This window comes from Hydra vulgaris, chromosome 05 (assembly GCF_038396675.1).
Source record: "Hydra vulgaris chromosome 05, alternate assembly HydraT2T_AEP".
Classification (NCBI taxonomy): Eukaryota; Metazoa; Cnidaria; class Hydrozoa; order Anthoathecata; family Hydridae; genus Hydra; species Hydra vulgaris.
In genome coordinates this window covers 41,396,731-41,422,500 of record NC_088924.1, presented here as the reverse complement: position 1 = coordinate 41,422,500, position 25,770 = coordinate 41,396,731, and the positions used below count along the sequence as shown (strand labels likewise).

The following is a 25,770-nucleotide window of genomic DNA, read 5'->3' as shown; positions in this document are numbered from 1 at the left end:
CTTCCATAGTTTTTCTTTACAAATTTTCCAAATATATAGAATAAATAACATTTATTCTATATATTTAGAAAATTTGCCGATTTAAAAGTCAAAATACTTATAAAAAGTCAAAGCATGATAAAATTATATTTAAGGAAGAATTTAAAACTAAAGCGAAATTTTAAAAAATCCAAAATTTTTTGTGTTATTTTATTAGAGATTTATTATCCTACAAAAATGACATGTTTGTATAATAAAAATTCAATGTGCAATCCTTCAAAACTGCTATGCTGCGTTATCTGCTAGTTTTAATTGAAAGCATGATATCATTACATCTTTAATGATCATCTAAATAAATCCATAGCAACATGTCTCCAGAAAAATGAATGCAGAAACATAGTCAGATTTATAATTTATATTAATTTTCATTTTAAAGGCATTTGTTATTGTATATGCATTAGATTCTTAACAGCACAAAACACATTGACATAAAGACCCACATTACCCCACCCAACAATGTTGCTTATTTAAAAAAATTTATCCATCATTTTGTCTTAAAACTAGTTAAGCCTAATTGTCTGGTAATTTTTCTTCCAGATAAAACATTTTCTTTGTATAAACCCATTTTTAATACCCTTTTTTTGAAGTTTTGAAGTTTAAGGTTTTCGATAAAAACCACTCCTTAAATGTATGTTCTATTTTAAAGCTATTTAAGAATTTGCCTAGTAAGCTGATGATTTAAATTTACTGAGCTGTTTTAACCACCTATAACATACAGAAAAAAAAAAGCTTCTACCTTAAGCCTTTCTTCTGAATTATTGATAGATGTTGATTAGACTCACATTATCCCTTAGACCATCATTACCTCACTCTACCCTATTCAATAAATTTAAACTGTACAAGAATAAAATAAGCAGTTTATTAAGAATTTTCATAAAAGTCATACTACATCTCCTTCTTTAACAAAAACCTCAATAATACAAAAAATACGTGGAAAGGAATAAATAAAAATTATTAATATCAACCTCTTCACATCAATTATATCTTACATTCTCAAATCTAATGGTAATACTGTCTAAGGCAGTATGGCTGTTGCTAACATTTTCAATAATTACTATGAAACAATACAACGCCCATCCAAAAATAAAATGATTTTTCTAAAAGTCTTCTCTGACTATTTAAAAAATTTTTTTTTTAATCCAGTGACTAAAAAATGAGTTTGATTTAATAAAAAATACTCTGCAAAATGATAAAAGTTTAGGCTCAAATAGTGTCACACACCTCCTTTAGATTATTCCTTGTGTTATTGCCTAGCCTTTTTGTACCAAATTGAATAACTTTTTAAAAAAAAGACTTTTTCCAGATATTTTTAAGACTCCATAAGCTCCTTTACTATTAAATAGCTACATTATTTATATAGAAATGCTCTTGACAATAAACTTTTTGCATGTGAAATGATTCTTCTTTCTTATTTCCCCTAATTGGAACACTATGGTATTTGAAGTACTGCTCTGTAATGGTTTTCATCATATCTTTTTAATAGATCACAGTTTGTCTTCATCAATGATGTCAAATTTTTGCCAGTATAATGCTCCACAGGTGTATCCAAAGGTTCTGTATTAGGACAATTGCTTTTCTTTATTTTTATTAGTGATGTACCGATAGCACTTTTTTGGCCGATACCGATGCCGATGGATGGAAAAGGCCGATAACGATGCCGATACTGATGAATTAACTAATTATTAAAATTTTGAAAATATAAAACCATACAACTTTAAATCGTGTAATCTTTTTCATGGAATCAGTACTGGTAAACAAACACTTGGACTCAAATTAGAGTCAAACCATTATTTTAAAAGATATTAGAAAAACTCAGTTTAAAAAAAATATATTTTTTAGTTTTTTTTACTATGAAAATTAACTTTCAAAAAATAAATACAATTTTCGAGGAACCCTTTTTATTTCATTTTTAAAAAGGAAATGGTACTATCATAACTATATACTATCATAGCAGTTTACTTAGAATCTTTATTAATTTAATAGTAATTTAGATATCTAAACAACAATCATATGTTGTTTAGATATCTAAACTATTTTTAGATAATTAAGTTGTTTTTATAATTATTTTATATTGTGATGTTCTATCCCCACCATGTCCCTGGTAGTACCGCGCTAAACTTGTTTCTTGATGCAGCAGCCTTTATTGTCAAGGTTTGTGTTTCGGAGTCATAAAGTTGAGTGAGGGTTGTAACCAAATCTAAAGCATCCTCCTCCATTGCAGTGGTCTTGGGCAGGTGAATTGAAATAAAACAAAAATAACAAATAAAAATATAGAAATATAGTAGGCTATACTTGAACACATATAGATAACAATGCTTAAATAGGTTACTTTTAAGTATAACAATAGAACAACCCAAAATAAAATTATTCTAAAAACAACACAATGGTAGTAAAAGTATAAGTACATTCAGCTGTTAAATTAAAGCTTATAAACATCATCTTATGAATAAATAATATTGCCTGTAAACAAAGTCAAAATAAAAATTTATCAAAAAAATTCTTAGTAATGCATAAAGTTTATTTATTATTTAATTATTATCATAATGCAGGATGAAAATATTAAAATGCCATCGGTTGGAAAATCGGAAAATGAGACCGATGCCAATACCGATACTGATTGTGCAAAAAGTGGACGATTAAGCCGATGCCGATTAATCAGTACATCACTAATTTTTATAAATAGTTTTAATATCTCCCTAAAATTTTCAATGGCTTACCATTTTGCTGACAACACCAACTTACCCATAACAAACAAAACATTAAAATAATCAACAAACATATTAATCATAATGTATCCAATCTACTTCAATGACTGCACTCTAACAAACTTAATACCAGCCAAACTGAATTCAATCAGTTCAATCACTTAAATCGAGTCAACCTAAAATCTATTACAGTTTAGTATAACTATAAAATATATAAATACCAAACTAAATGGCCAAAAAATCTTTCCAGTAGTTTCATTAAAATATCTTGCAATCAAAATTGACTCAAATCTATCCTTTTCCTCTTATCTTAAAAATTTAGCAGTGAAATTGTGTACATCAAATGGGATACTAGCCAAAATTCGTCACTATGTTAGTTATGAAATTCTACTTATATACCATGCAATTTTCGGATCACATCTCAGATTTTCTTGTCAGGTTTGGGGACAAAGCCAGCCTTGTTTAAGATTATCTAATCTACATTAAAAATTTATTATACTTTCAATATCACTCTAATTCTAATATCCTTTACTTTCTATCAAAAATACTCACATTATGTGATCTTGTTCATCTACTAATTTGTCTATTTGTCTGGAATCAGAAACAATTAAACCTCCCTCCCTCATTCTCTAATTTTTACATCACTAAAAAAAGTTAGTTATTATCTTTGATCTTTTAGTATCTTTGAATTATTTATCCCAAATCATTATTCTATGAAATACAATGATAAATCTCTATCACAAACCAATGCATCGTGAAGTAATTTACTTCTTCATCGTGAAGTAATTTACTTCTTCATTGTGAAGTAATTTACTTCTTCATTGTGAAGTAATTTACTTCTTCATCGTGAAGTAATTTACTTCTTCATCGCGAAATAATTTACTTCTTCATTGTGAAGTAATTTACTTCTTCATCGTGAAGTAATTTACTTCTTCATCGTGAAGTAATTTACTTCTTCATCGTGAAGTAATTTACTTCTTCATTGTGAAGTAATTTACTTCTTCATTGTGAAGTAATTTACTTCTTCATTGTGAAGTAATTTACTTCTTCATTTTCAATCTTATTTTAATTCTCTATTAAAAACTCTATTTCACAATTTAAAAACTTTTTGCCTATTTGTTAGAAAAATACTGTATCTAAAATTTTAGTTTCATTGTAGATTATTATTGTTTTTATTATTATATTTTATTGTTATTGCTTATATTATTATATTTAATGTAAATATTATTTACATTTTGTTTACATTTTTATTACTGTCATTACTTATTAATATTAATATTGTTTTATATTTCTACTATATATTACTACTATAATAATTGTTGTTGTCATTATTATATCTTATAGTATTTTATTATTATTATATATTTCCTCGTTAAATTTACTTAAATATTATTATATGATTGCTATTATTATTCAGTTGGTGTTCGGTACACGTAAATTTGTCACACGTACTATTTACAATCAATGAGAAGTAAAAATAATCAATAAAATAACTAAAATATATAGTGTCATCTGCTATATCTAAATATATTGTGTCATCTGCTATATCTAAATATATAGTGTCATCTGCTGATTTAAATGTAATGAATTTAAAAGTGTAATAAAAACTTCAGATTTAAGATTAAAATTGAAATTAAAACCTATATAAGGTGAATAAACTTAGATGATTCTTCTGTGTAAAAAAAGGAAGAGTGTTCCTGTCAACAACAGTTGTACTACAATTGAAGAAAGATTCATGTTTTTGAAAACGCTATTTGTCGTACTGTATAAAAATAGCTTGTGCGAGAGATTAACAAACTAGACTTTGTAAAAGTCTTTTTTTACTGTTGAAGTTTATAGTGTTTTGGGATGATAACACACGTCATTTCTGAAAAATTTAAAATAGTTGTTTTTCTTGAAAGTTGTATTTAAGTAGTTTCTATTAAATAATTTTAAAGTTTACAAATAAAGCAAAATCGATATGGTTGGAACCAAGCATACGATAACCAGATCGAAACTTTGTCTTTTTATTAACTTAGTCTTTTAGTCTTTAAAACAAGTTTTATAAATTTGTTGTGTAACTTTTTGTTTCTGGTTTTTTATTAGTATTTTATTCTAATTTTTCATTTTAATTGACCTGCAGGAAGTTGCTTTTCAAATAGATTCTATATTGCGTCATATTTTTCAATATTTATATAACTTGTTTATTGTTATAAACAAGTTATAAAAATTTAAATGATTTCGTTAGATTACTAATTTTTTTTTTAGGCTATATGGCATTACAATTTGGATTCCTTGCACGTTTAACTTGGTGGGAATACTCATGGGACATAATGGAGCCAGTTACGTACTTTGTTACGTTTGGAAGTAGCATGATATTCTATGCATATTTTGTGTTAACAAAGCAGGTCAAATTTTTATGCATTTTTGTTAAACTAAAAGAAAATAATACTTAAACAAATATATCGCAAATTACTGCACCATCTAGCTATTTCATTATTTTTTAGATTATTTTATTATTTTAGGAGTGCACATACCCCGACGCCCGCAATCGTTCTCATTTGTTATCATTCTATCGAGAGTCCAAAAAACTTAGTTTTGATACTAACGCGTACAACTTGAAGAAAAAGCAAATTGACCAATTGGAGTATGAGCTAAAACTATTACAATCGCCTCCAGTTTATGTAGATATTGCGAAACCTTTAGAAAATTAGCGCGCCTAACTTAATTATGTCACAGCGATTGTGATGTTTAAACGTTACTCAAAATGTAAGTAAAGTATATCGTGAAATGTAGAACAGCTTGTTGCGGCTGTATCACTTTATACGTAGGCGCTTTTTAATCGATAATATCTAATTTTAGATAAAAATTAAATAAATATTTAGATAAAAATGAAAATTAAACTTAGTTTCTTTTTCTTTACGTAAGTTTGTAATTTTCTTTTTAGTAAGAATTTGTGTCGCTAAGTCATCGGCGTTACGCTTGTTTATGTTAATAATTAATGCCTGGAATATATATATATATATATATATATATATATATATATATATATATATATATATATATATATATATATATATATATATATATATATATATATATATGTATGTATGTATATATATGCAATAAAGTATCCCATGATGTTATTCCTTTTTCTATTATTAAAGTTAAAACAATTTTTATATGAATGTTATTTTAGTTTACTTGATTTTTTAATTTTTTTTAAGTATATTTTATTTATTTTATGTTATTGAAAAGTTTTTCATTTTTAGGTCTTTTGGGCCATGTTTATGTATTTAATGAACTGTTATATGAATAAATTTAAGTTAAAATAATATTTATAGTTTAATGGTGAAAGTAAAAGTTATTTTAAAGACTTTTAAATTCTCTATTTGATTATGGTTGCAATTATAAAATTACTAAAGGTATTGGTTATTAATGCCGTTGCAGCATCATATTGTACGCATACTCGTAAGCTGAAATACCTAACCTAAGCGTGTACTCACTTCTACCTATACACGGATAGCAGTGAGCCATTATCTTTATTATTCACCTGAAACTTAAAGCGAGGTAATATTAAACTAAGTAGCTAATTAAGCGAAAATTAAGTTAATTTAAATCGCAAAGCATAACATAAGTAATCATGTAACGATAAAAAAGTTTGGCATTATTTTATATCTAAATGATGAAACAAATAAAATGAAAAAACTTAAAATTATTTCTTCTGTGTTATTTGCATCTTAACAACAAAGCAAATAATATCGTCACTATTAGATTTTAGTCAGAAAAATCTAACTGTGACGATATAAAAGTTATGTAACAGCGACATATATTGTAACAGCAATAAAAATCAGCAAATAGTGATATAGTCAAAGCCTCAAACTTGAAACCTTTGACTTTCGGAGTTATGCAATAACAGACTAGACCGAGCTGTCAAATCCAAGTGTAATTTAAAAAATTAAGCAGTGAGAAGTAATTAAAAAAATTAAGCAGCGAAAGAATTCGAGAGAATGGACGGTCATCCCCTGTCAAAAAGTACCATCTAATCCTATAATTTAGAACAAAAAAATTTCAATTTGACATCCATTAAATTAAAAAATGTTTATAGCTATCAAAGTTGTCTTTTTATACATATATATATATTTTTTTTTTGTAACAAAATCCTACATGACTTTTTAGCTAAGGATTGTAAAAATGTCAAGTGAATCGATCAATATAAAGTTATCATGATTTTTTGTTTTGTTTTTTCAAAAAAACTAGTTTCAACGTTTTCTACAATGGTTTTAAGTATGATACCTTCCCAACACATACAACTATCTCTCTAATTCCAAATTTCCTTAATTTGAAAACCTCCATAACTTGATTAAATGCTAAGTCACCATGAAATGTCACTTAAAAAAATCAACTTTTAGTATTCGAAAATCTCTTTAATTCAAAATTTTATCTTCTCTTCTAAAATTTGTATTAGGGAGATTGTGCTGTAACACTTTTTATGTTGTTAAAAATTCAAAATCACAACGTCCTCTTAACGATATCAAGATCACACAAACCATTTTTAAGGATTTTTTTGTACTATGATTGTGGTATTGTGCTATATCATCCTCCAGCTAATTGCCATATAGAGGCTACATAGTCAGGCCCGCGAAGACGAGTTCAGCTCACTAGAGAGCATCTTAACCCTCTTCAACAGATCAAGAGTAAGTGAATTTAAGAACAAAGAATATTAGAAAGATCGAGTTAGAAAGATAGCGGACAGACACTGCACTGGATGTTAGAGTGTGCAATTATACATTAATCGGTTTTAACTAATTAATGTTTAGAAAGGTTTAACAATCCTTAAAAATGAATTTATGCGTTAAGATTATTTCGTTAAAACCGATTAATGTATAATTGAACATTCTACCATCCCAGTTAATATAACTTATCAAAAAAAATCAAGCCAGTTTACGCAATAGTTATAAAATTTTAAAACTATTGTGAAAACTGCGTTGAATTTTTTTGATAAGTTATATTAACATTTTTATTGCACGGTCTTTTCTCAATCTAGTTTTTCGTAGGAGTGTCTATAACCAGGTTAACCTATTTCTTTTCTTTCTTTTACAACTTTTTTTTCCAGCTTTATGAGTTTTTTGAATTGTCTTCTGTTGATAAAAAATTTTGATAACGTAGACAAATCAGCCATGAGAACTAGTTTATTTGAATAAGAAAGATATGATGAAAACCATTAGAGAACAATACCTCGAATACCATAAATACCTCAAATACCATAATGTTGCAATTTACTTAGGAGGAAATAGGAGTAAAGAAACAATCCACGTGCAAAAGGTCAACAGCTTTTCTATATAAATAGTATGGCTATTTAATAGCAGAAGAGCTATAAGAACATCGTAGTTTATTTGAATAAGAAAGTATCGAAGATAGAAGTATCTTTAAATTTATTAAATAGATGTAGTGGGAAAAAATAATTCTAAGAAGGTTATATTATTTTTTATGCAACTATTATTAACATCAAAAGTTCTATTTGTCACAGAACATTTGTTTACATTTGTTTTAGCAAGAATCCGCATAAAATCAATGTCTTTATAAACCTTATTGTAAAAATGAAGCATACTTTTGCTTTTAATGCAACTATTAGTTAAAAAGGTGGGAGCCCCCTGTGCTATGTGGATGTAAAAAATCTTTTATATTTCGAAATTACTGTATATGAGTTTTAGCGCCATATTGGTGAAGTAAAAGTGGTTTATTGAAAAAAAAAAGGCAAGGATATTCTATAGCTGCCTAGATTAGGAAGTGACTTAAATAAAAATTCTCTTTTACTGGATATTGTATACTACTTTAAATTATACAATGAAAAACGACAAAATGTGACAAAAACGTTATACTTTTAAAAGTTTTCAAAATAATTCAAAAAACATTTTGGAAAATTTTCTGTCATTTCTGGGAAATGACATTTTTTTTAAAACTTGTTATGTAGACGATGCACTATAAATGTTAAATAGACTTAATGCCTTTCTGTTCGAAAATCTTAAAGTCAGTCAGCTTTACAAAAAAAAATCATGTTAATAAAAATGCATCGTTTATTAAAGCTCAAAATACGTTTTGTGGATTCTCCATGGTTACAGTTCTCCACGGTAACAGTTCTCCACGACGATAGTTTAAATTTGATCAAAGTTAAAAACCCAGTTTGATTTGAACATATTAGTGGTCTTGCATAAAGTTTTTTCAGTTTATTAAAACATTTATACACATTTTAGATATTAAATAATGTTGCTAATGAACATTCTTTAGATAGTCAATGGGAAAAATTTGAATTTCGATTTCAAAAATAACTCATTCACTCAATCACCCATTCATTTATTGCCATTAATTTTATTGTACTGCTTCTCCATAAAAATTATATTGTTTATTACTAACTTTTTGAACACTATCTGATGTCTTGAATTAATTAGTATGTTCCCTAAAGAACAATTAAACTAGTTTGTATGTTCTCTGAAGAACAATTAAATTAATTAGAATGTTCTCTAAAGAACAATTAAATTAATTAGTATGTTCTCTAAAGAACAATTAAATTAACTAATATGTTCTCTAAACAACAATTAAGTTAATTAGTATGTTCTCTAAAGAACATTTAAATTAATTAGTATGTTCTCTGAAGAACAATTAAATTAATTAGTATGTTCTCTGAAGAACAATTAAATTAATTAGTATGTTCCCTTAAGAACAATTAAATTAATTAGTATGTTCTCTGAAGAACTGTTAAATTAATTAGTATGTTCCCTAAAGAACAATTAAATTAATTAGTATGTTCTCTAAAGAACAATTAAATTTAATAGTATGTTCTCTAAAGAACAATTAAATTAATTAGTTAATTCTCTAAAGAACAATTAAATTAACTAGTATGTTCTCTAAAGAACAAATATATTAATTAGTATTTTCCCAAAAGAACAATTAAATTAATTAGTATGTTCCCGAAAGAACAATTAAATTAATTAGTATGTTCCCTAAATAACAATTAAATTAATTAGTATGTTCTCTAAAGAACAATTAAATTATTTAGTATGTTCTCTAAACAACAATTAAATTAATAAGTATGTTCCCTAAAGAACAATTAAATTAATTAGTATGTTCTCTAAAGAACAATTAAATTAAAAAGTATGTTTTCTTAACAACAATTATATTAATTAGTATGTTCTCTGAAGAACAATAAATTTAATTAGTATGTTTTCTGAAGAACAATTAAATTATTTGGTATGTTCTCTGACGAACAATTAATTAATTAGTATGTTTTCTGAATAACAATTAAATTAACTAGTATGTTCTCTGAAGAACAATAAATTTAATTAGTATGTTCCCTAAAGAACTATTAAATTAATTAGTATGTTTTCTGAAGAACAATTAAATTAATTAGTATATTCCCTAGAGAACAATTAAATTAACTAGTATGTTCTCTGAAGAACAATTAAATTAAATAGTATGTTCTCTGAAGAACAATTAAATTATTTAGTATGTTCTCTGAAGAACAATTAAATTAATTAGTATGTTCCCTAAAGAACAAATAAATTAATCAGTATGTTCTCTGAAGAACAATTAAGTTAATTAGTATGTTCCCTAATGAACAATTTAATTAATTAGTATGTTCTCTGAGGAACAATTAAATTAAATAGTATATTTTCTGAAGAACAATTAAATTAATTAGTATGTTCTCTTACAAACAATTAAATTAATTAGTATGTTCTCTGAAAAACAATTAAACTTTTTAGTATGTTCTCTAAAGAACAATTAAATTAAAAAGTATGTTTTCTTAACAACAATTATATTAATTAGTATGTTCTCTGAAGAACAATTAATTTAATTAGTATGTTTTCTAAAGAACAGTTAAATTAATTGGTATGTTCTCTGACGAACAATTAATTTAATTAGTATGTTTTCTGAATAACAATTAAATTAATTTGTATGTTCTCTGAAGAACAATTAAATTAATTAGTATGTTTCCTAAAGAACAATTAAATTAATTAGTATGTTCTCTAAAGAACAATTAAATTAATTAGTTTGTTCCCTAAAGAACAAATAAATTAATTAGTATGTTCTCTGAAGAACAACTAAATTAATTAGTATGTTCTCTAAAGAACAATTAAATTAATTAGTATGTTCCCTAAAGAGCAATTAAATTAATTAGTCAGTTCTCTGAAGACTATTTAAATTAATGAGTATGTTCTCTAAAGAACAATTAAATTAATTGGTATGTTCTCTGAAGAACAATTAAAAAGTATAAAAGTTTTACTTTTGCAAAGAAAAATGTGAACACGGAATTAATGTGAATTACCTAGCAGACATTTTTGTAGTGGATTTACACGTGACCTGCATTTTGAGCGGTTCATTGGAATTTTGTTCTACGGTTACTTAGTGGGCCATTAATGGCATCCGCCATATACTTTTGGTGGCAGCTACTAATGGTCCACTAAGTAATTGATGAGCAAAACTAAAGTGGTTCGCTCAAAATGCCAATATAGGTATATTAAAATTCCGCTATACAATTTTTTTGATGGGTATCCTTTATATAATGATATTAAATCTTCAAAAGCTAAATTCTGTCCTAAATTCATTCGTGAAGATGACTATTCAGTACACATACCGCTAAAAGACTTTCTAAACTACACTTTTAAAAGGCTGCGTAATGTTATCATTAATATATAGGAACCAACTAAATTGATGTTTAGACGCAAGGCTGGATTTGATAGTGCTACAAAATACTGTATTTACAAACAGGTAAGTCAAAAGGAAAACAGTGAACAAACTTTAACGAATGAAAAGTGCTTGTTTATTACTTGCATAGTATCAAAACTCAATGGAATTTATAATAATAAAAACGTAAACATACATGTATAACATATCAAAATGATAATTAATTGAAATGATAATTAATGCATGTATAACATATGGAAATGATAATTAATATGATTAAAACGTCGTGGACATCTTATAAATCGATAATAGCGTTTCCAATTTAGTGATAAATTTATTTTATTTCAATTGGTGAAAAAAAATGAAACTATTTTACCAATTTTTCTTTAAGGTTTATTCCATCAGATGTAGGGTAAGGTTTATTCCATCAGATGTAGGGTAATCTCACCGAATCACTGTAATACTTTTGCTCACAAGGGTATTTTTGACACCAGTATAAACATAATGGAATTTGTTATTCAATTCCACTCAGCAAGCTTTGTTTCAGTGGATTTGCAGTGAACCTATAAAAGCATTTTTTTAGCGGTTTAATGGAATTTTACTCATCGGTTTTTTAGTTGACCATTACTGGCAGCCGCTTTAAATGATAACCCGATAACTTTTCAACATGCTAATAGTGGCTAGTCATTGGCTAGCCATTTTTGGCTGCTGCCACTAATGATCTACTATGTAACCTATAAGCAAAATTACTGCGGTTCGCTTAAAATGCTTATATAGTTCTACTGAATTTCCTCCACAAAATGTTTGCTGGGCATGATCTAAATTGTTACAGTATTTTAAAAAGTTAACTAATTTGAAATTAAAAAATTAAAAATCCGTGTTTTGTAAAGCTTTATAAAGTTTGTTAAGTAATTTTCAATATTTCAATTTTTTGAAATGTTGGAAATTTTTATGAAAAAATAAGTCCAATTATTTTAATTATAAATATTAGTTAAATAATATCCAATTATTTAACTAAAAATTATAATAAAAGTAAATAAATCTTAACACAAATTGATTGTTTAGACATTATAGGATTTTTGTAAAAAGACAAGAAAAGATAAAAATAATTTTTTCCAACATGTCTAATATTCGGCCTTCTGTGCAACCTAATATGACCTACAACAAGGTGAAAAAAGCAAAGCGAAAATGTCAATTTATTTTGCAGAATTATTTTGAAAAAAGTTAACATCGCGGTGTGACGTATTCACCGTCATTTTCATTCAAACCACCTTCATTTGGGGAACACCGGTGATCTCTAACTTTTCTCTTAAAATAATTTACCTCTATGTTAATTGTGTTGTTTTCATTCCAGCTAAAGGCACCATGGGCTTTTCTAGAAGGTTCGACATTTTAAACTTTCTCTCAAAAATATGTCTCTGATGTAGATGCTTGATGTGTCTTTGGTGTTGACAAATTTTCGTGTTGAAACCTTGAGCTTTCTTTCATCCACATAAAATTTTCCACACGAGCACTCCAGTTTGTAGACTCGAGGATAAGAGTTGTTGCGAAGTTGAGGCTTGTTTTTTTAGTTATTAACTGCGGAAGATTTTTTGGTGATTTTAAAAAATGGAGTATACCCTGCATTTTTTAAAACTTTTTTAATTGAGTACTTAATTTTGGTACCCATAGTAAGGGTTGAAAATTTCCGGGAAATTTAGATCAAAATTTCCGGAAATTTTCAAAATTCTTTTATTGCAAAAAACTTATAGTTTATTACAGGCCTTCTTAAACTATGGATCGTGACCCCAAAGGGGGTCGCGTAGCAAAATTCTGGGGTCGCGAGAGATATGGTTTTAAAAATTAAAATTTAAGATATGGTTTTAAAAATTAAAATTTTTCACTTTTTTAGAATTGTTTCCTTTTTAAATATTTGCAAACTAATGCATTACGCTTAGACGTTAAGATTTTACAAAAACCTTCATCATAGATTTAAATGTGCAAAAGCAACCATAACACATCATTTTTTGTTTTTGTCTTGAAAAAGGAGAGTGTTTTTGTTTAAAAGGATTTTTTTTTTTAGCGATGGAATTCTTTTTCTTTCTCATTCAAAAAATTGATAAGTTCGAACAACTTGAGTTTTTTTTATGAACACAAATTATGTTTATAAACAAAGTTTATTTAATACCGTAAACCGGGGTAACTTTGTACCAATTTTGATAAAGAATATAACTTAACCTAAAATATGTCAAGAAATTAAAAAAGGGACAATAAAAATAAATATAAACAGTATTAAAGAAACATATTAGCTAAAATCATTTGATTTCTTTTTATTATTTTTTTTAAATGTCAGAAAAAGCAAAAAGAAATGCCTAAAGTTTTTTTTTAAAAAAAATTTAGGCATCTCTTCAGTAATCTATCATAAATTCAATAGAGACTGATTCCCCTTCAGATGCTGTTTCTGTTTCACTATAGTATTCTACAGAAATAGATTTTCCTGGTTTAATTTTAAGACTTTTTTTGGATATATTTTTTTTATTTTTACTTTGTATAACATCTTTCTTATCACCACCTTCATTTTTTTTCTCATTTAATATATCTAAAAGGCTCTGGTCTAAAGCTTTATGAGGACTCAAGACGTAAGTTTCCAATCCAGAAGTATACTTCTCCATGCTTTTTTTAATGGTGCGAAGAATGCAACATCAAGAGGTTAAAGCATATGGGTTGAATTGGGCAGAAGGCATATGAATCTAGGCAAAAGAATTTCTCTAACACCATTTCCACAAAACATTACAGAGAAACAAGCCTTACTGCTATTCATTATTCTCTCAGGGTACTTAGTTCCACGTTTCATAACAACTTTTATTTCCAGTGTCATCACGCAAATTTGTTTTATCATAATTCCAAATGTTACAAGGTGAAATTCCCTTAACCTCGAGTCTAATATGGTTAAAATAAACTTTTAATTGTTCTTTGTTTATAGCTGTACGTTTTCTTTTAATATTTGATGCAATTCTAGGGGTTAGCTGTGAACATTTCACAAAACTTGAGACCTAATCATCACCAGAAATATTGTTTTTAAATATTTTTACAGTATGATTTTGCGATTTTAAATAACCAGCTACTAACATTTTAACATCAAGTTTATTTAATGGAAATCCCCAATCACACATAACCTTGATTCTAGATGAAAATAACTGCTTCTCGTCATAAGTAAATATAGTTGGTGCACCAATGCATTTTTTATGCTATGACTTCATTTTATTATGTATAGTGCTTCTTGGTATACTAAACCTTTTTGAGGCTTGACGAATAGACATACCTTCATTAATTGCAACCATACACACTTTCAAAAGAATGTTATTAGAACAAGTGTTGTATGCACGTTTTCCAACACTATGCTTGTTATATTTACGAGGCATTATGCTTTAAACAAAAGTAAATATAAACAACACAAGCAAACTGCAATGTAGTAATTTATTAAACTATTATATAATTTTATTATTTTATTAAATTGCAATTAAATTTAAAAATAAGAGTCTATAAATTTTAATTTTGTTTTAAAGTTAATAAAGTTATGATTTAGCAACAACAACAACAACAAATAGTCTAACAAGAAAATATACTTTTTTTAAAATCCTAAAATACATTCATGCTAAAAACATTTTTTCAAAATAAACTGTTTGGATAACATGCTTCAAAAAAATATTATAGTTATAATAAATAACGATCAAACTACTTTAAAATAAATATTATTTACATGGCCAAAGTTACCCCAAAAGAGTATAAACCTAAGGGGTAACTTTAACCACCCTGTAAAAACGCCAGAATGTTGTTACATCAATTTTATCTGAACGTTTGTCTTTAAAACAGGAGAAAATGAGTTGTTTGCTATCATTTTTATCTTCGCCCAGACAACATTCTGTTTTACAGTTTTTGATTGTGTTTGACCAGATATTATATTGATATAATGAAATGTAAGGGCGCGCTGCCACATTGACTGATTTTGGTAGAACATGCAAGGGGATGCTGCTACATTGACAGAGGGTTTCGGTTGAGGCAAGTATAAATTAGTCAATGTAGCAGCACTCTTACATTTCTCACAAAAGCAGTATGATATCCGGTCTGCGTTTTTTTAAAAACTCTAAACCCTATTTTGAACCATACTATCTTCTGCTTACCGTTTTACCAAGATATAGTTTTTATTTATTTTTTTTCACTTATAGTAAAAAGCATTTGCATCAAACTTCAGATCAAAATTTAAGCAAGAAAGATTGCATTTACAAATAAAATAAAAATAGTAAAACGTTACTTAACTGTTTAAAAGTTACAGATGTTTAATTAAAATTTTTAAAAATGGCCAAAGTTACCCCGGTTTACGGTACTAAAAAAAAAAATCGAGATAAAATTAAAAACTTAACTGTGTTATATTCTGATTTGCTAATGGTTTTAAAATCGTCAGTGTTCAATTGTAACGAGATTTTACTTTCTTTTTATTTATTCAGTAATTAGTTATTCAAATATTACATGCAATATGTTACTTTTATTCATTTTTAAGATTTTAGGATCGAAATAATTTTTGGCCATGGATAAATGGCTGAATATAAACTATGGTAATGACGCAGATGATAACGCATCAAACCCTCCTCAGGCAGATTTTTTTTCTTTAAATAAAGAAAAAAAATCTTTTGAAAAATTTATAACCGTTAATGAAAAATATTTACTAGTGTCATATGAAGTTTCATACTGTATTGCTAAAAATCAAAAGCCGTTCACCATCAAAGAAGATCTTGTATTATCTGCTGCAATTAAAATATATTAAATTAAAATAAATTAAAAGCTCGGTACGAGCTCTGGACATATTTTCGCGTCACGGTAAGGAAGGATGCGTGAACTTCCTGGTTAAATGCACTTCCGCGGTGTTCTGTGACAAGACCGTTAGGACTTCTTGGAGCACCTAAAAAAAAAAACAAAATAAAAAATAGTAAAAATACTTCATGGAAGTAAATATAGCAATGATATTTGAAAAATTCCTTTGTCGAACGACACTGTAGCGAATAGAATTTCTGATATTTGCAAGGATCAATTAGTGCAACTTATTACAAGAATTAAATAAAGCCCAAAATTTTCATTTCAGATGGACGAAACAACGGATATTACTAAATTAACTCAGTTGTTAGTATATGTCAGGTACATTTATAAAAGATGAATTGTTATTTTGTCGTCCTATGAAAGACGATACTACAGGGCAAGACATGTATTGTAAAGTCGACAAATTTTTTAAAACTAAAGATTTAGAATGGAAAAATTACCTTGGAATATGCACAGATGGTGCAAGAGCGATGACGGGCAAAAATATCGATTTTTAATTATATTTTCAAGCTGCTCATTATGATCATATAACTTTTACTCACTGCCTTATTTACCGAGAAGCTCTTGCAGCAAAAAAATTAGTACCAGAATTGAACGATGTGCTTCAGTATGCTGTTAAGATTATAAATTTTATTAAGAGTCATGTCTTTAACCACCGGTTATTTTCAAATCTCTGTAAGGATACGGATTCCAAGTACACAACTTTATTATTACATGCAGAAGTAAGATGGTTGTCAAGAGGTCAATGTTAAAAAAGATTATTTTTATTAAAGGACGAAATCGAAATATTTTTAACCAAGCGAAAATGAGAGCTTACTGCTTTTTTTCAAAATGACTTAAGGGTATCAAAGCTGTGTTATTTGTCAGATATTTTTGCGAAGTTAAACGATCTTAACTTGTCTCTTCAAGGAAAAAATTGCGATATATTTACTTCAAACGATAAAATTGAAAGTTTTATTAAAAAGATCAGCATTTGGAAAAGTAGGGTCGAAAAAAATTCGTTCGAAATGTTTTCCAGTGTCGACAATTTTGTAATTGAGAAAATTCATCGTAAAACTTTTATTGCAAAAACTATTGTAGATCACTTAAAAGCGCTAGAAATACAGTTCCGGACATATTTTATATTAAATATTGATTTACAAAAAATAGTTTGGATTCAAAAGCCGTTTTGGATTGGCTTAAGTGAGATTGATCATCTGCCACTTAAAGCTCAAGAGGAATTTGCTGAGCTTTCGTGTGACTCCAACTGGAAACTACATTTTCTAAAATTGACTGAATTCTGGATCGGAACTAGACCTGAATTTTCCACAATCGCTGATATGGCGTTGAATGTTCTTCTGCCATTCAACACAACATATTTATGTGAAGTTACTTTCTCAGCTTTAACACATTAGACTCAGCTTTAACACATTAAATGTTGAAGAGGTCTTACGTCCAGCAGTGTCAAACATTTCACCAAGGTTTAATTTGTTATGCAACAAAAAACAGGCACATCCATCTCATTAAGTTTTTCTTTAAATTTCAATTTAATATTTACCCCTCAACAACTGTATTTGAATATATTCGAGCGAACAGACGGGTAGAATTCCCTTTTATTTGTGTTATTGCAAAAAATACAATTTTGATAAAAAATTGATAATAATTTGATTAAAAATGCTATTGCTAAAAATACAATTTTACAACTTTTTGTGCAATTCTTAATTTTAGATTTTTGTATGTTTCTAAACGAATTCTAAAACTATATATTTCAAATGTATATTAGGGTACGTCATACTTTTAAAAAATTTTATATTAAAAAATATTTGATTTGGTAGGTATTTCTAAGCAATATTGTAATAAAACTTTTATTTATTCATTTTTTTGGGGGATAAAAATGAACTTGAAAATTGCAATATTTAAATAAATAACGTTAAAATGAAAACATAGATAAAATTAAAAAAAGTTTTAAGATAAAATTAATTTTTATTACACATGGCTGTTAAAACATTTTAGCAGACAAAATAGTTTTTAAAATAAAGATATATATATATATATATATATATATATATATATATATATATATATATATATATATATATATATATATATATATATATATATATATATATATATATATATATATATATATATATATATACATTATTGATATGAAAAAATACTTTTTACAATACTAAAAAGCCAAGCAAATTAGGTAAAAATTGGAGTTTTGAATTAGAATTGTCCATGAACACCCACAAAAAATTTTTTAATGTTTTACACGACATCTTCAGCCATTGGCAACTTTAAACTTAAGTTTATGTTTATGCCAAATGAGAATTTTTGCAAAAAATGGCACCAAATAAAGTCTGGAAATAAAAACCAAAATAATTTGCTCGCGCGTTTTAGTTCATTTGCCCTCATGAATGAGGGTGTTAAACTCTAAAAAAGTATTACTTGAAATTTAAGACCGGCAGAAAAATTTTCTGAGATTTCTATATGTGAAACATCAAAATGTAATGCGGACACACATGGACTTGTCCAAATATACTATAATTACATAAAATGTTAAAAAAAAATTATGTTTTTATGAAAAATAAAGTTTTCACTAAAATCAAGCTTGAACATCAAGTAAAAAGTTTGAATAAATCTATCCTGGATTTCAGATTTGGAACAACATCTCTGTGCTCCATTCTTGCTCTAATAAAACCCTCACGTCTCTGAAAATCATAAAAAGCAGCTACTGCTTCAGTCACTTGTTTAACAACTCTTTCACAAGACTGGGTGTGGAGAGGATAGTAAGGTACTTTCATTGGAGAATCTATTTCTTTTTGTAAATCTTTTTTTGTCATATTACATGTAAAATTTGGAGAGTCATAGCATCAAAGTTAAATGTAGGTTTTTTTCGGTTTCTTACGCTAACATCACCTTGCTCTGAATCTCCTCTAACTTTCATAATCATCTTGACTGCAAAAGCTCTATTTTCATTTGATGAGCTTGCAAGAAAGAAATAAAAAGAAACTCAGAATGAAATGCCCAATTTTGAACAGACTTACCAACGGTATCCATAACTTCGACTGTTTGAACTCTTAATAGATAAAGAAGTTTGATTAGATGATGGGGCTCATCAACAATAGAGTACCTTGATTCTAAACCATATATGAAAGCATACTTGAGCCACAAACTGAGAAAGAACTTTTAGATTTTTTAAAATATCACCTTACAAGCCATGTTCACTATTGTAAAACCAAAGAATTGCCTGACCAGTTGTGAGCCACCTACTTTGGCAAAGATTACCAATTTTTCTGTTGACTGGTGAAGGATTTAAGATACCTGATTCAAGACAAGAAACTAACATGTAGCTTAATGAAGCGTCGCACAGTGACTCAGGACGTTCAAAAAACGGCAAAAATTAAATAAAATTTGAAATAAGTTGTAAATAAATAATGTTATATATCAAATTAATATTTTTTGGGTCAAAGATTTCAAATTTGTTGATAAATTTTTTTTTACGCGCAGCTCGACGCGTATAATGCGCGTATGCATGCGTTAAAGGTGACTATACGCGTACAAAAAATTTTTCTTTAAGTTTTAGAATCTTCAAGACAAACACATTATCTTGATATATTACTCTACTTGATATTTAAAAAAAAAATGTTTTTTAAAGGATGTCGATACATAGAGAAAAAAAAAATACTTTGTTATATTTATTTTATTATTTACATTACAACTAGTTTAATAACTTCGTCTGGTAACGGTTTTACTCGATAGCTCTTATGTTTTCTAAAAGATATACTTGATGCTTTTGGATCTGATCTTACTAGAAGGTAGTGCATCTGATTCATCATTGTGTTTAACCTTAATATTTTTGTCATGTACTTAAGTCTAGAATTTCTTACCTGTTTATTTAAACTCTCAAATGCATCTTCCGAATATACTCTGATTGGCAAAGATAATTTATGTGATATAGAAGAACTATGCAGTAGCAGTTTATGTACAGTAGGAGGCATAAGATACCAGTCGTACAAACTCACTACACGTTTAGCTGTTTCAGTGCAGTATAAATCTAATTCATGGATATTAATAGGATATCCATAAGATATGGTTATGAGAATATTATGCAATCTTTCAATTTTATCACAACCAACTTTAGTAATTTCAGAAAAAACTTCACTGTTTTTAAATGCTCTTCTGGCAGTATTGTCGTCATTGGTATTTCCAGACCCAGTTTTAGGCATGTCAACATATAGGTTCAACCATTCTCTGAAGAGTACCTGAATCTCTTTTTTTTTAACTCTACAGATAACTTTTCCTCAATTGTTTTTGGCTTATACTTTTTTATAATTTCAAATTTATAACTCAAATGAAGAATAAATTCCAAGCATTTTATCCAGCAATGCAAAGCTGGAAATCTGAGCCCCAAGGCTGACTCATTCTCAGTTTTTGCTTTTAATAAATCAATATTGTTCATTTCGTTGGGTTTAGCATTGCACACATTGCAGGATTGAGTGGATTTTGTCTCTGTAAGTGCGTTAACTACTTTATTATCAAACATTGTAAGATCAACTCTATAGCTGATATTAAAGGTCACCTTTCTTCCGGCAATATCAAAAACTTTGAAAATGTCTTCAAGGTATTTATTTGACTTTTTAGATCCGATTCTTTTTCTCTGGATAAAATTGGACTCTCTTTTTTATATTAGAGATATAGGTCTACAAAAGTGACAACTTGAAGGATTTCCATTTTTCCAAATTTCGCCATTTTCTATTTTGAGCAATAGAAGCACAAAAGCTAAAAAGATTTTCTTCACTTTTAAGTTCTTGTGTTGCTTGTCTCGTATTTCTATTTATAAATACTTTGGCTTGATGCTCCATTAAAACCAATCTTTCCATATAAAACTCCAAATATTTCGTTACTTTGAACACAATTAGGTATATCAATCATTTCAGTTATTCTACTCACAGTGTGATCTAACATGCTTTGAAGAGTATTTACACTGAGAATATACATTTTGCAGAAATTTCAGAAAAGTGTGTATTCTCAGGATAGCATTTCAATTTTTCCTAAAAATATCGTGCAAGCCCAGACGGCACATTTGGTTTTAATCTCGGAATTAAAACCCGTATAAACACGTGTTTGTTACGATCCAGGCGTAAACCAAAAACACGTGGATTTCACGGGAAGTTTAACTGGAGTTTTACACGTGTTTTTTAAGGTTTTAAACACGACTTTTTTATGTTTTAAATACGTGTTTTTAAGGTTTTAAACTCGTGTTTTATATGGTTTTAAATTCGTGTTTTCTATAGTTTAAAACGGACTTATGGCATTAAATAAAGTTTCCAAACGGAAACTTTATTTAATGCCTTAAGCTAGTTCAGGCATATGTTTTCCAAACTTATGCCTGAACTAACAGCTGTTCAGCACGGTTTAATGGTAAACCAAAAATACGTAGATTTTGTTAGACACGTTTATAGCTTTAAACATGTAAACCTTTTTTTATATATACTACATTATATTTACGACAATTTTGTTGTTTTATTTTTGTTTTTTAAGGTAAATTGTTTTACAATAATACTACGAAGAAAAAATAAACGAAGAAATAAAAAACCAAATCATTAAAAATAAGCTAATAAAAGACGCTTGGCACATGGTTACCATACATAATATTTAATTTCGATTGATCGCCTCTTCCGTTATTATAAAATCTAAAATCGTATAACAATACGTTTTCGCATTTTTACAAACAATTCCAGTAGCATCGAATGTTCTTTTTAATTTTTCTTAAAAGTTGGGTCTCGAACTTTACTAATTCCTCAATTGAGGTAACCTGTTCAAATTTAATTTCATTCAAATCTTTATCTAAAAACTATTGCAGTAGCCCAAATTTCTTTTTATGTAATGGTGTGACACAATCATTTTACGCTAAAACATGGCATCATCCATGGGAGAGGTTTCGTTTGTCTGATTTTTTGGTCGATCTGTATTGGTAACGGTTTTTGATGATTCGCCTTAATCTACTTAAAAAAAAAATAAGTTTTATAATAAATAACAAAATAAATTATTATCTTAGTCTATTGTTTTGTATTGTACCTAAATAAATGCACTATAAAAAATGCTGTTTGAAAAAACCAGAGTGATGATTCGATGGAAGAGTAAAATTGCTTTTTTCCTTATTAATCACGCTTGTTTGTGTCTGTACATTTAAACGGAATCGACCTTTCATTCTTCTTTTCAAATTTTTTTTTAGAGCCACCTACTTCAACCTAAATAAGAGACGCCCTTTAAGAATTTATGAAACCCATTAAGAAACATAATTCATCAAATATACTATTGTACTTTTTAAATACTATAAACTTTTAAATTATATGCAAATAAGTTATTACTTTGGAAAGACCCAGAAGCCCGAGTATTCACAAGTATTTTCATTAGCATTTGTACCAGGATGTAAATCCTCTCTTAATTGATTTTTGCTTATAAACATAGAAATGTTTAAAGGTTGATTCGAAACCATCTCATTTAGGTTTTGTTGCTTGTTAAAGTGTAAATATCCTGTTTTAAGATAAATTAGACTAATATACACTCAAATATAGGTAATAAATATAAATATAAGTTATACATAATATTTAAAAAAACCAAATGCACACATGCCCCCTGTTCATTAATAGTCACCTACCTTAATCAACATTAATATTATTATCTTCATTAAGTTTCTGAAGTCTTCTATAAATATATTGTCTTCATCTAGATTATGTGATAACGGTAAAACTCCTAAAAGATAAAATTTGTAAAAACAAAATTTACCAGAAATATTAGTGTCATTTTAAATTTTTTGAAGTTAAAGATAAATAACTAGAGTTTCAATACAAGTATTTTCATTAACAGTTGTACCACCATTAATATTTTTTATCATTCTCTTTTTCGTTGAACATGTGAAAAACTTAGTAGTTGACCTTTAGTAGAATTAGTAAGATTATTTTAGTAAACTATAAGTATAAGACTTATAGTAGAATCTTTTCAATTTATGTTTTGTTGCTTATTAAAACCCACATATTCTGGTTTAAAAATGTTATATATATATATATATATATATATATATATATATATATATATATATATATATATATATATATATATATATATATATATAGCACGTTGCTAAAGTGGCGGTAAATACCGCCGCACTAAACTTTAAAATTTGCTAGAGTGGCGGTAAAAATCATGACGCAAAATACCGCCACCTAAAGTTAATATTTTGCTAAAGTGGCGGTAAATACCGCCGTACTAAGCTTTAAAATATGCTAAAGTGGCGGTAAAATGCAAATCAAAGCAAACCATGACAAATAGCGGATATTTTACTTAAGTGGCGGTAAATACCGCCACAGAATTATTTATCTTGCTCACAATACGGTTTCACTAATCTTAAAACATCGATGAGTGTCAATAAAATCTAAAAAAATGATCAAAATACAAAATAAAATCTAAAGAAATGATCAAAATACAAAAAATGGCACATTTTAAGCTTTTTATAATTTTTTTTTTAATTTATAAACATAAGGTGGAAAAAGTTCTTTGTTAAATGTAATTGTAAAATAAAAGTAATATTTTAAACTGACTTGGGTCAACATGTTTAATTTTTGCAATTTAAACATTATTATCCTTGATTGATGGAAAAATTGCTCCTTGATAGCTTATACAATTGCTCCTTGATCTACTTTCCCTAAATAAGTACTTTGAATACTTACCTAACATAAATACTAAACGTGCGTTGCCCGAAAAAATAGACTTGACTTTAAATTTTTTTTCACTCAACGCCAGTTAAGTAAGAAAAACTCTTCTGGTTCTTATTTTTGGTGAGTAGGAAGACAATAAGCTCTTTTATATTATAATGCCTAATATCGAACTAGCAAATTTGGTCGCTCCCTATAGGCAAAAGTATTGTTAATATGTTATTGCATATTTTAATACTAAATGAGGAGCTTATTTAGCAAACGCGCTGAGTCCGAGTAAATTGATTTTGATTAACCAACGAAAAAGGACTATTAGTAGTTGCATAGCAACCAATATTTTCTCTAACTATTTTTACGACTAAGAGTCTTTTAATATGTCTAATAGATTTCAATATAGGGTTAAGTGACCATGTTCCAGCCCCATCTTTACAATTTTGTTTGAAAAAAAAAGTGTTAACAAATAGGCCTATGCGACAATCATAAACTGTTAGAAAATTAATACTTTCAGCATTGAGGGCATAATTTTATTTCTTATAAGTAAAAACTGCACAGACAAAGATGAAAGAAGGTAAACGAATTTGACAAAAATTCAGGAACTTTGACCAAATTTTAACCGTGAAGTTATCATTTATAGATTCTGAAATATTGCAAAACGGAAAGAATTATTCATATTATAAATTTAAACTTTGATTACAAGGTTAATTCTTAAGTCAATTTAAAAGCCACAATTCAAATATTGTAAAGCATAAAATATTTTAAGTCAATTTGTATTAAATGATGTAAACCATTTAACATAAATATCTTACATTTCTGGGTGTATGAATTACATGGCCAGGATAAGATCTTACTACCATGTGCAGTTAAGCAAAAAATACAATAAATAAAAGTGACTCAGCATTATCTCGAAGCTAAAATAATAATTTTTAGAAGTATATTAATAACTTAAAAAACATAACATTATCCTAGGTACTTAAGATTTTATATTTTTACATCTAATCGCTTTCCGCTGAAGAACGCTATGAAAGTTTTAATTAGTTTAACGTTGTGCTCTCCTCCGTAAAAATCGGGACAATTGCAGCCTTATCTATTTAATATAATCCTTTTGGTTTTACTCGCTTTTATTAATCTTGGCATTAAGTAAAGACCATGTAACCTAAGATATTATGTTCTTTTTAATAACAGCATGCACCAGAGAAGGAAAGCCAAGTACAACTTACTATACCTAAATAAATAAAAAAGATCATTTTGAACTACAAAAGCATTATTTTACATATTCGCTAATTCATGAACACAATAGTGTTCATGAACACAATAGTGTTCATGAACACAATAGTGTTCATGAACACAATAGTGTTCATGAACACAATAGTGTTCATGAACACAATAGTGTTCATGAACACAATAGTGTTTATGAACACAATAGTGTTCATGAACACAATAGTGTTTATGAACACAATAGTGTTCATGAATTAGTGACTCGTAAAACATTTCTTAAACATGGTCATAATTATGGTACCAAAAACTACATAAGAGCTTAGTAATAATAGAGTGTTCCAATAATACTCTCCTTTATTAATACACTTTCGTTAAACCAAGAGGAGACCGACTGTGTTTCAAAGGCACTGTGTTAAAAAAAAGTTACAACAAATTATTATATTCATAACTTAAGTTGTTTTTAATGACAATGGCAAAATAATATATTAGCACAAAATAGCTATAGCATAATTAACCATTAAAAAAAGACTTTTAATGTTACCTCAATAGTTTAGAATCTTGATTTTTTCATAAATGTGAATAATGATTAACACAGT

At 27.6% G+C, this 25,770-nt stretch overlaps 1 protein-coding gene and 1 long non-coding RNA gene across 2 annotated transcripts in view; one reads left to right on the top strand and one right to left on the bottom strand.

Annotated features, from left to right (window-relative positions):
• Window positions 1-5,626, top strand: part of LOC100206887 (calcium uniporter protein, mitochondrial) — a 31,595-nt gene extending 25,969 nt beyond the window's left edge. The window contains exons 6-7 of the mRNA XM_065798222.1: window positions 4,992-5,131; window positions 5,249-5,626. Of these exons, the coding sequence (XP_065654294.1) occupies window positions 4,992-5,131; window positions 5,249-5,437 (329 nt within the window). The 3' untranslated portion in view covers window positions 5,438-5,626. The remainder of the gene's footprint in view (window positions 1-4,991; window positions 5,132-5,248) is intronic.
• Window positions 5,627-21,757: 16,131 nt separating this feature from the next.
• On the bottom strand, window positions 21,758-23,007 carry LOC136080873 (uncharacterized). Its single transcript, XR_010638700.1, has 4 exons — window positions 22,906-23,007; window positions 22,616-22,781; window positions 22,323-22,495; window positions 21,758-22,246 (listed from the first exon to the last, which is right to left on the bottom strand). It is a non-coding gene; the product is annotated as an uncharacterized LOC136080873 (long non-coding RNA).
• Between the last annotated feature and the right edge of the window lie 2,763 nt (window positions 23,008-25,770).